The following is a 12340-nucleotide window of genomic DNA, read 5'->3' on the forward strand; positions in this document are numbered from 1 at the left end:
TGATGATAATGATTTGCATTAATGAGGTGCTTTATTGCCTCCTTATCCTTTGCTCTTGAATTGCAGTCTTATAGACAGTACTTGCTGCAGCATTTAGTCTTGACAGCCTGGGAAGCGAATGGTGGACTTCACAGTTTCTCCGAGGAAGTCAATTTGCTTTGTCCTCTAGGGTATCAGTATCTGTGGATTTAAGACTCTGATTTTCAATTTGTTTTTTGTTGGTTCCATTGTATATGTTTTAGGTATGACAGGTGCTCAGGTAATCCAGATGTTGGGTCAAAACTATAGACTCCCTCAACCATCTAACTGTCCATTGCAATTCTACAATATCATGTTGGAGTGCTGGAATGCAGAGCCTAAGGACCGGCCAACATTTGAAACACTGCACTGGAAATTTGAGGATTATTTTGTAACAGAGTCTTCATATTCGGATACAAATAACTTTCTATGAGGAACACTGAAGAGGAAGAACAAATAATGAAGCAGCAATAAAACCGAATAATCAGTTCAGCAATACAATCATATTAACCAACTGTAAAAATGAATTTCTCTTCACATATTCAAGTGATAAGGTAAATTTGGCCATATGCTATAAAAAAGATTAAATGTGCATTTTACCAACTGGGCAATACTGAAGGACAGTCTAAGATGAAATATCATCTCCCCACTGCCTGGCCAAATCAAACGTACTAAACAGAGTTATTTTTCTTTTTAAAAGAGACATACATTTCTATTTATTGTTTGAAATGCCGATCAAGAGGATCAAGAGATGATAGTCAATTTTTACTCAGTGACTGTTGTAGCATTTTCCTGTTTACTGATTAAAGTGGTTATTCATTATTCCTTGGATTGCTGAATCCCATCAGACTGTTGTTATGAAGGAATTTGATTGCTTTGCTGCACAGCAGGACCTGTGCTTTGAGATTTTTTTTTTCTCATTTAAAATATCCTGTAACTACAATGATGGCAAAGCCATGTTAAATGACTTGATTGTACTTGGAGTAATTGCACATATTTTTTTCTATGCATAAAAAAATGAAGCAGCTGTTGAGAAAAAGAATTAAAATCTCCCTCATTTTGTAGAAGGAAATGATGGAATTTTTCTATACCTCGATGTGTGTCATCTGAGATTCATCTACATTAGTTTTAGTCTCTTAATGTTAAGAATCAGATTGCAAAGCTGATGACTTATTATCTATGGAAATATGCAAGAAACATGTAATAGCCTGTAAGATCTGAGAAATAAGTATCAAGATAGTTCAGGAAAATGAGAGGAGATCAGTAGGATTGTTTTATGACCTAGGATTTCTGAATAATTAAAAAAAATGTACCTTTGGTATATAGGCCAGATTTTCAAACTGACTACAAAACAGGTCAAATTCTGCTTCAGATCTAGAGAGTAAGAATCAGGAATAATAAGGTTTCATAACCTTGGTTTTAAAACTGTATTTTTTGTCTGGTTAGGCCAAAATGAGTTTTTACTCATCTTGAGTTTTAATTAACCTTTGCAAGAATCTTTTTTCTTTTAAGCAGTTGGTTTATCAAGTTTTGTGCCTCATTAGATAAGTGTAGAGAGTCCTCAAAGAAGGTTTCAAATAAAAATATATATTTAAAGATCTTCTAATGTAAAGCAATATGAATGAAACAATAAGAAAATTTTGAGTACATTGAGAATATTTTGAGTATATTCTCTCTTCTTTCTTTAAAGGGAAGGAAGAGCATTTCTAAGCAGTTACAGAAGCCCCAACACAAAGTAGATTAAGCACTAAGTAAATCTGTAACTCTCTAATTGGAAGACAGAAGTGGTTAAAAAGGAGATAACAGGCCCCGGATAGGGAGTCACTCGTGCTAAGCCCCATGTCAGCAAACCTAGACTTAACACTTAACCTAATTGCAGTTTCAGCCTCTCCCAAGAATGTAACCTTTAACCAACCAGTCAACCTGGAATCACTGGGCCAGCACGAGGGAGGTAATCTTCCTGATAGACCCCTTCCATCCCACTTAGGAGGACAACCTTGTCCAAAACAATGCATTCTTGGCTAATAACTTCCTTTGCCCACTCTCTTTTCTGTTTTTAAAAGTCCTTCCTTTTCTATGGCATGGCCTACCTGTTTTCTATTTGTTAAATGAGATGTGGTCTTGATTCAAGAATCACTGAATAAAGCCAATTTGATCTTTAAATTTACTCAGTTGCATTTTTGTTATTTAACAAAGGAGACAGGGTTTCATGAACAATACCATTAGCAATTCAGTGATGCTCTTGTTGTCCAACTCTTTTGAGGCCCCATGGACTGTAGCCTGCTAGTCTCCTCTGTCTATGGGATTTCCCAGGCAAGAGCACTGGAGTGGGTTGCCATTTCCTTCTCTGGGGCATCTTCCCGACCCAGAGATCCAACCTGCAGCTCCTGCACTGGCAGGTGGATTCTTTACCAGTGGCCACCTGGGAATCCCATCAATGGTGTTAACAAAGATTGAAGCCCTTTCCCAACCTTCCCTCTGCCATCAGCATTGTTCTCATTCCTATGATCATAGACGGCCATCAGAGCCAACTGGGGTTGCCTTTTCTCCATCCAGCAAGAAAAATGGGAAGTCTCTGTCTTTGCATTTTCAGCTTGTATAAAAATCATTCTTTTTCTTTTAAGGCAAGTTGGGGTCATATGCCCAGCCCTAGACCAATAATAGACTGTTTTGTGCTGACTTAGAATAAGTTCTAGGCTTCCCTGGTGGTTCAGATGGTAAAGAATCCACCTGCAATGCAGGAGATCTGGGTTCAATCCCTGGGTCAGGAAGATCCCCTGGAGAAGGAAATGGCTATCGACTCCAGTATTCTTGCCTGGAGAATTTCATGGACAGAGGAGCCTGGTGGGCTAAAGTCCGTGGGGTCACAAAGAGTCAGACACAACTGAGCGACTAACACTTTTGCTTTTTTTTCAGAATATGTTCTGCCACTGAAGCTGGGAATATGGGTACCTTTTCTGGAGATAGGCTGGGAGGCTGGCTTATCTGAATAAAATTAGAGAAGCCTGGGTAGGTGTCCGTTAAGAAGAAAGTCCCCTAGAATAAAGTAGCTATGCAATATACATATAATAGTGTGTGTGTATATACACTTAAACTTTTTGAAACTAAAATGGGCCATGTGGAGCTAACAATTATAGAGTCATTTGGTTCCTTTATGTGTGTGTGTGTGAGTATGTGTGTGTTAGTTGCTCATTGGTGTCTGACTCTTTGCAATCCCATGGACTGTAGCCTGCCAGGCTCCTCGGTCTGTAGAATTCTCCAGGAAAGAATACTGGAGTGGGTTGCCATGCCCTTCTTCAGGGGATTTTCCCGACTCAGGGGTTGAACCCTGGTCTTCCGCATTGCAGGCAGATTCTTTAAGGTTTGAGCCACAAGGATTATTGAATAGCAAATATTTGTAAGGGAAGGTCAACACTAATCTTTCTAATTATTTGACTATGTATATTCAAAAGCAGAGACATTACTTTGCCAACAAAGGTTCGTCTAGTCAAGGCTATGGTTTTTCCTGTGGTCATGTATGGATGTAAGAGTTGGACTGTGAAGAAGGCTGAGTGCTGAAGAATTGATGCTTTTGAACTGTGGTGTTGGAGAAGACTCTTGAGAGTCCCTTGGACTGCAAGGAGATCCAGTCAGTCCATTCTGAAGGAGATCAGCCCTGGGATTTCTTTGGAAGGAATGATGCTAAAGCTGAAACTCCAGTACTTTGACCACCTCATGTGAAGAGTTGACTCATTGGAAAAGACCCTGATGCTGGGAGGGATTGGGGGCAGGAGGAGAAGGGGATGACAGAGGATGAGATGGCTGGATGGCATCACTGACTCGATGGATGTGAGTCTGGGTGAACTCTGGGAGTTAGTGATGGACAGGGAGGCCTGGCGTGCAGTGATTCACGGGGTCGCAAAGAGTCGGACACGACTGAGCGACTGAACTGAACTGAACTGAAGGCAACTTCAGTTACTTAAAGTCAAAGAGTCTAATGCAAAGAGCAAATTATAAATAACCAGTTATTAGAAATTAAAAGAAAATAGCTCATTTTCTTTGAGCTTATTTCTAGGAGTTCAATCCTGATTGAACATATACAGAAATGAATTAAAATATTCCCATTTCATTTTGAAAATTCAACTACTATATCATTTTCTTTTTGTAGTAGCTAATAACAATAAATTTTTTCGTAAGGTCTGATTTTGAAATGTAAAAAGAAGGTTATCCTTTCTTGTTTTTATACTACCTGAAACCCTTTGACTTAACACTTTTGATTCTTGGAGACATTTATGTTCAAGTTTCTGTCAAACCAATCTATTATTCTTGTTTTTACCTGATGGATCATGGAGAAAAATAATAGATTCAGTTATGAGAAGCAGGAATAGATTTTTAAACTGATATAAAGTTCTTTTCCTGTATAAAATAAAAGGATCAGGTAAAGATAAGTTTAATTCTCCTACAATGAGCCAGCTCTTGTTAAATTTACCTCCCATAAATTGAAGCAAAGCATTTTCTATGTAATGTTTTATTTATGTAATTCAGTTATTTGGAGGTGGTGGTGAGGGATGTGAGTACATAATTTCATGTGGTATTTCAAATCTCTGTTGACAAAAATCTAAGGATTTTTAAAATAGAAAAAACCCTCAAAATTCCAATAAGCCTCTCTTAAGAAGGTTATGAAGGAAATAGCTTTATGTTGTCTAAGGTCAAAAGAGGCATAAATCTAAGTGACCAGAAATCTGCAAACTGGGCTGCGCAACGGGTCGTCTTAAAGGACACCAAAGAACAAGCCATGGGGAAATATCAGGCCGGCCACATCAGCTCGCGTATTTTGCTCACAATGTGCGTCCGCATGGTGCCTGCACAGATGACTGAACTATAGGGGCCCAAGCTCTTTCCATTCTCTGGTGGCCCAATGGGAACCGCTGCCCTTGGAAGGATGCCGGCTGTCACCCAGCTGGTGTTTCCTAGAGGAAGCAAGGCTCAGCTGGTGATCCGTAGCTTTGCCAAGCATATGCCCAATCTGCAATCCTGTTTTTCGTGAACTCGAGCATGTGGTTTCTGGTCCAAATGGTCTGGTTGGTAGTGTGTTTTCTGGTGACTTTTCAGGACTCTTCACAAAGATATGTGAACTACAATGGCGATAATTTGGATACTTATTCAGATTGTGTGAAAGGCCACTTAAAAAAAAAAAAGCAAATGAGGCTTTTATACATGGGGAGTGGAATTGCCAGTGAGTTCATCTGGAAATATTCAGTTTTTGTATTTCCTGGCTCATTACAGAGTTTTGGTCTACAGTCTTCAACATAATCCCCAAATTCCATGGAATGGGCTAAAAGAAAAAAGGTGGGAGGTTTGATGGAGAATACTTAGAAATCTTTTAAATCCATGACCCCAGAAATATTTTAATTTTCACTGTATCATCCTTTTACTGCCTACATTGCCCTATTAAACACCTTCAGATTTGCTTTTTTTATATTAAGGAACTGATGGTAAAACTCTTAGATTATTTATGACATTTAGAAATGAGCTGGAGAATAAAAATAATGTACAAATGTTGAATCTCAGAACTTTAACTAGTTTAGCTTCAGTCTGCACTCAGGTGATACTATCTATATAGAAGTTATAAGATTAAGTCATAAGGAAAGAGACACCCAATTATTTCCTTTTACTTTTCTTGCTTGGGTAGTTAATCTATTAGTCGTCTAAAGCAACAGACTTCAGTGTAACATCTTTTTCATCCTCGTAGAAAGTAGTCAACTCTTCCAGAAAAGGGTAGCAAATCTTGAACATGCCTTAACCATCTAGTTATATGTATTGCTATGCAGGAGATTCAAATCAAATAACATAGGAATCATGGAATTGTATGTTAGGGTGAAGTGGTTAAAAACAACTAAAATTGCTTGGTTTGGAAGGATCTAAACATCGTCTAGTAATAATTTATTGAAATTTTAGAATAGAGGCTTTAATTGTATTAATTGTAAAGGAAAAAGTTGGTTGATATTAGCCAAATTAGATTTAATTTTTATGGTCCACACAATTGCAGAATAAAATATATCTTAGCTTTCAGTCGTTTTTCAAAATCTACATTTAATTATAGATTCAGAAAGTGGGAAGCAAAGCAGATTAGCCAGGTTAGTATATTTTAAAGGTATCTCAGTGAGATTTTTTTCTCTAAAAATGTGTATTTCTATAGTGTACCCTTTAATAATATTTATGTTGTACAATTACTTGTGAATATATTACACATCTCTGTAACTTATCTGTGTAATAAAAGGTTAAAAAATACCTCTTTTAATTGTACCACTTGTTATAAAGCTATTACTTGCTGTTCAGTTGCTCAGTGGTGTCTGATTCTTTGCGACCCCATGAACTGCAGCACACCAGGTTTCCCTGTCCTTCACCATCTCCCAGAGCTTGCTCAAACTCCTGTCCACTGAGTGAGTGATGCCGTCCAACCATGACATCCTATGTCATCCCCTTCTCCTCCTGCCTTCTATCTTTCCCAGCATCAGGGTCTTTTCCAATGAATCGGCTCTTCGAATCAGGTGGCCAAAGTTTTGGAGCTTCGGTCCTTCCAATGAATATTCAGGACTGATTTCCTTTAGGATTAACTGCTTTGATCTCCTTGCTGTCTAACGGACTCTCAAGAGTCTTCTCCAACACTACAGTTCCAAAGGATCAATTCTTCAGTGCTCAGCCTTCTTTATGGTCCAACTCTCACATCCATACATGACTACTGGAAAAACCATAGCTTTGACTAGATGCAGCTTCATCGGCAAAGTAATGTCTCTGCTTTTTAATACGCTGTCTTAATATGTTTGTCATAGCTTTCTTCCAAGGAGCAAGTATCTTTTAATTTCATGGCTGCAGTAACCATCTGCAGTGATTTTGGAGCCCAAGAAAATAAAGTCTCTCACTGTTTCTATTGTTTCCCTATCTATTTGCCATGAAGTGATGGGACCAGATGCCATAATTTTAGTTTTCTGAATGTTGTTTTAAGCCTGCTTTTTCACTCTCCTTTCACCTTTATCAAGAGGTTCTCTTCGTCCTCTTCACTTTCTGCCATAAGGGTGGTGTCATCTGCATATCTGAGGTTATCGATATTTCTCCCGGCAGTGTTGATTCCAGCTTGTGATTCATCCAGTCCGGCATTTCACATGATGTTCTCTGCATATAAATTAAATAAACAGGGTGACAATATACAGCCTTGACACACTCCTTTCCAAATTTTTAATGAATCCATTGTTCCATGTTCAGTTCTAACTGTTGCTTCTTGACTTGTATACTAGATTCTCAGGAGGCAGATAAGGTGGTCTGATATTCCCATCTTTTTAAGAATTTTCCACAGTTCATTGTAATCCACACAGTCAAAGGCTTTAGTGTAGTCAATGAAGCAGAAGTAGATGTTTTTCTGGAATTCTCTAGTTTTTTCTATGACCCCATGGATGTTGGCAATTTGGTCTCTGGTTCGTCTGTCTTTTCTAAATACAGCTTGAACATCTGGAAGTTCTCTGTTCATGTACTATTAAAGTCTAGCTTGGAGGATTTTGAGCACTACCTTGTTAGCATGTTAAATGAATGCAATTGTGCAGTAGTTTGAACATTTTTTGGTATTGCCCTTGTTTGGGATTGGATTGAGAACTGACCTTTTCTAGTCCTTTGGCTGGAGTTTTCTGAATTTGCTGGCATATTGAGTACAGCACTTTAACAGCATCATCTTTTATGATTTGAAATAGTTCAGCTGGAATTCTATAACCTCCACTAGCTTTGTTTGTAGTGATGCTTCCTAAGGCCCATTTGAATTCACAATCCAGGATGTCTGATTCTAGGTGAATGATCACACCATCATGGTTATATGGGCCATTGAGATCTTTTTTGTATAGCTCTTCTGTGCATTCTTGCCACCTCTTCTTAATATCTTCTGCTTCTGTTAGGTCCATATCGTTTCTGTGGTTTATTGTGCCTGTCTTTGCATGAAACGTTCCCTTGATATCTCTAATTTTCTTGAAGAGATCTCTAGTCTTTCCCATTCTATTGTTTTCCTTTATTTCTTTGCACTGTTCACTTAGGAAGGCTATCTTATCTCTCCTTACTAGTCTTTGGAACTCTGCATTCAGATGCATACATGTGCAAGTATTAAATTAAAAAAATTAATTGTGTTCTTCAAAATACTAAAGCAAAGGGTTTTCTTAAAAATATATTTTACCCTAAGTGTTCTATCTTCATTCGTACTGGATTTGTTTATTATGCTAGTTATTTAAAATTAAGGATTTTAACTTGACTTTTAAAGTTGATTTTGCTGTTTCAGAGTTCAAGTTGGTTGTGAATTCACTAATTTATTTCATAGCAAGTAAAATATTTCCTCAGTTGATTATAGTAAAAGAATTTATATTTGTGTGATGGGTAAAGTACATCTGTGAACCTTGGGAATATGGTCTTTTTTTATGCCACATATTTATAGCAGGCTAGCTGCTTTATGCCACCTTTCTCAGAAACCCAAGCAAATGGAAAAACTACCAGCTCTTATGTAGTTTGTAGCTGTGGCAGTGGGAATGACAGTATTGGTAGGTCCCGTGTTGGCAATTAAATCCTTGGCTTGCAATTCATTGGCCATAGTGACATGACTTCACCCAGACACAAGGAGCACTGTATGTGTAATCCTACCATGTGCCCAGTGACAGGGTGCCAGAAATACTTATATTAGTGTTAGTAAATAGCACTAACACTAGCATACCACATTAAAATGTCAAGTAATATTTAAAGGATGTTGAGTGGTGGAAGGTCATGTATACTCATTTACCCATTATTTTTCCTTAATTATTTTATTCATTTGTTAAGCAAATATATATTGATTGCCTGTGAGTAGCAGATAGTGAGCAAAATGCTTGGATAAAATTGTGAACATGAGAGAAATAGACCTTGCTTTCCTAAGTTTATGATCTATTGGGAGAGGCAGATTCAGTTCAGTTCAGTTCAGTTGCTCAGTCGTGTCCGACTCTTTGCGACCCCGTGAATCGCAGCACGCCAGGCCTCCCTGTCCATCACCAACTCCCAGAGTTCGCCCAAACTCATGTACATTGAGTCAGTGATGCCATCCAGCCATCTCATCCTCTGTCGTCCCCTTCTCCTCCTGCCCCCAATCCCTCCCAGCATCAGAGTCTTTTCCAATGAGTCAACTCTTCGCATGAGGTGGCCAAAGTACTGGAGTTTCAGCTTTAGCATCATTCCTTCCAAAGAACACCCAGGACTGATCTCCTTCAGAATGGACTGGTTGGATCTCCTTGCAGTCCAAGGGACTCTCAAGAGTCTTCTCCAACACCACAGTTCAAAAGCATCAATTCTTCGGCACTCAGCTTTCTTCACAGTCCAACTCTCATATCCATACATGACCACTGGAAAAACCATAGCCTTGACTAGGCAGACCTTTATTGGCAAAGTAATGTCTCTGTTTTTCAATATGCTATCTAGGTTGGTCATAACTTTCCTTCCAAGGAGTAAGTGTCTTTTAATTTCGTGGCTGTAATCACCATCTGCAGTGATTTTGGAGCCCCCCAAAATAAAGTCTGACATTGTTTCCACTGTTTCCCCATCTATTTCCCATGAAGTGATGGGACCAGATGCCATGATCCTAGTTTTCTGAATGTTGAGCTTTAAGCCAACTTTTTCACTCTCCTCTTTCACTTTCATCAATAGGCTTTTGAGTTCCTCTTCACTTTCTGCCATAAGGCTGGTGTCATCTGCATATCTGAGGTGATTGATATTTCTCCCGGCAATCATGATTCCAGCTTGTGCTTCTTCCAGCCCAGTGTTTCTCATGATGTACTCTGCATCTATATTAAATAAGCAGGGTGACAATATACAGCCTTGACGTACTCCTTGTCCTATTTGGAACCAGTCTGTTGTTCCATGTCCAGTTCATGTGAACCTCAACCCATAAACCTATAAGCAATCTTACTTTCTCCTATTCTCCCTAAGAATTAATTTATTGTCTCCAATCTGCTATCCACTGTTCATTCTCTCCTTGCCCCTTAACAACAGAATCTGTGTTCTTGGATCCCAGCTAAAAGATCACATTTCTTATCCTCTTTTTATAGCTAGGAGTACCTATGAGATGTAAGAGAAAGTTGTTTGGCAGGACTTCTAGGAGTGTGTGGAGTGAGGGGGAGAGGCACAAATTAGGGCTGGCCAGGCCAGTCCTGCCCCAATTGTGGGAGGCTGTGTAGTCCAGGTTAGTAATGGACAGACATTGATAGCCTTTAAATTGATAGCATAATCAAATTTGAACTTTTAAAATATTCTTTTCACTAATCTATGGAGAATGGATATGGGGAGACAATTTAGGAGGACTGATTGGGGGAGCAGTGATAATGGGTCAAGTGAGTGGATGGCAGGAGACAGAGAAAACAAACAAACCCACATGAGACTCTGGAGGTAGAAGCAATGGTACTGTTTGTTTCTGTGAATGAGGAATACTTAGGTATCAAGGAGGACCTGTCCTCTAGGAGAAACTAGATATGACATAACAGAAAAGAAGCAAGTAGGGGAGACAATGATCATAGGAGCTAATTAGCTGACTGGTCATCATAAAACATCCAACTTGAAATGTTAATTAAGGAGTTGAATATTTGCACCTGGAGTTCAGAAGTGACGTGTGAAGTGTAAATTCGGAGGAGTTGGCATAAGAAAATCACATGAGAAAAGGGGGCCACTGAAGGAGAGGGTGGAGAATAAGGGCCAAAAAGGGATCAGCGCTTTTCCCTGGGGAGGTGGACATTTAAATTTGGGTGGAAAAGAAGAAGCCAGAAAAGTGGTGAAAAATCAGGAGTGTTATCACAGAAGCTAACAATTAAGGAGCAGACATTTGTATCAAATGTTAATGACAGGTCAAAGACTTTGGAAAGTGAAAGTTTTCCACTAGCTTTTAGCAACTTGGCCCTCCTGAGGAAGTGTGTTCTTGCTGGAGAAACAGGATCAAAAGTGAGACTGGAGTGGGCTGAGGCAGAAGTGAGTGAGGAGTGGGGACCACGTCTAGGGCCCTGGCAGTTTCTCCCCACGGGGTTGTGAATGTCAGAGAGAGGCATCAGCTCACTGGGAATGTGGGATTCGAGGTGGGGGGTGTGTTTCTAAAAATCGGGGAGACCAGATATGGTTTGGCTGCCATTAGGATGCTTGTTGGACCTTATTTCAGCGGGAGTGGAGTCTGCAGTGTAGGAACATTTACCGATTCAAATAAATCTGAAAGAATAACTGCTGTCTTGCTCACTGCATTTGTACGAGCTATCTAATATGAATATTTCGTTGTTAAACTAAGTATCTTTGCCTTAGGAGAACTAAGGCCTGGAACCTATAAAAACACATTTTGAACAGACACATCTCTTATTCCAGGACCATTTAGTTTTAAGGCAAATGTCATGGTAAATTTTTCTTAGCTGTTTGCTCAAGATTGATCTAGTTTCCTAACATTCTGTAGTAGATAGGTGGCTTTTCTTTGGAAATGTAAGTTTTATCTGGATTAAAGAAATAGGGCAAAAAAAAAAAAAAAAATTCAAGTAATTTCAACTAAAGTATCTATTCATTTTCCTTGAACATGATGTCAGGTCTAATTGTTCAAAATATTACAATAAGGCTCATTGTAGAGGAATTATGAAACCCATTTAAAGAGGTGATAAGAAAACTGGGGTTTTAATATTTCAGGGAGAAGACATTTGAACTACCCCCAAGAATATAATTATAAGAAAGAATAAAAGGGAAAAAGAAAGGAAAATAAAGCAAAGAAAGGCAAAACTGTTTTAAGAAAACCTATCATCAAATCTTAGGAAAAATGGTTCTTCCTTTATTTGGCTATTCATCTTATGAATAATGCAAAAACGGTCTTATTTGATTTTAACATATCCTTAGTTCAAGCTGAGTTTTAGGACCTGCGTCAAACAAGTGATTTTGCCATAGAATCTTTCCTGGGCATTATCTGCATCGATCTATTTTCACAGAATTGCAGAATTTGAGAGCTGGTAGAAACTTTGGAGATCATATTGTCAGTCTCTCAGGAGTTTTCTTTCTTTTGGAGTGAAAACTCAGAAACAAAAATAGTAAAAAGCAAGGGGTATTTAGTCATTTGAGAGAGATTTTTTTTTTCAAATAAAATTGCTTCATATACTCCTAAAATTCTTGCAGAATTACTTGAAAATCTCAGAAAAAGGCTTGGCATAAATAAGATTGTTTCAAGTTAATTATCTCTTCCCTATATTTCTGGAGAAATGTACAGCACTTAATTTAGAGAATAGTAAGGATAAGATTCAAGAATTGATTTTGTGGCTGCACATTAAAAATATTTTAAAGC

At 38.5% G+C, this 12340-nt stretch overlaps 1 protein-coding gene across 1 annotated transcript in view; it reads left to right on the forward strand.

Annotated features, from left to right (window-relative positions):
* The window catches only part of FRK (fyn related Src family tyrosine kinase), a 102154-nt gene extending 99517 nt beyond the window's left edge, over positions 1-2637 (forward strand). The window contains exon 8 of the mRNA XM_005907401.3: positions 243-2637. Coding sequence (XP_005907463.1) covers positions 243-451 — 209 coding nt within the window. The 3' untranslated portion in view covers positions 452-2637. The remainder of the gene's footprint in view (positions 1-242) is intronic.
* The last annotated feature ends 9703 nt before the right edge of the window (positions 2638-12340 follow it).

This window comes from Bos mutus, chromosome 9 (genome assembly GCF_027580195.1).
Source record: "Bos mutus isolate GX-2022 chromosome 9, NWIPB_WYAK_1.1, whole genome shotgun sequence".
NCBI classification, from domain to species: domain Eukaryota; kingdom Metazoa; phylum Chordata; class Mammalia; order Artiodactyla; family Bovidae; genus Bos; species Bos mutus.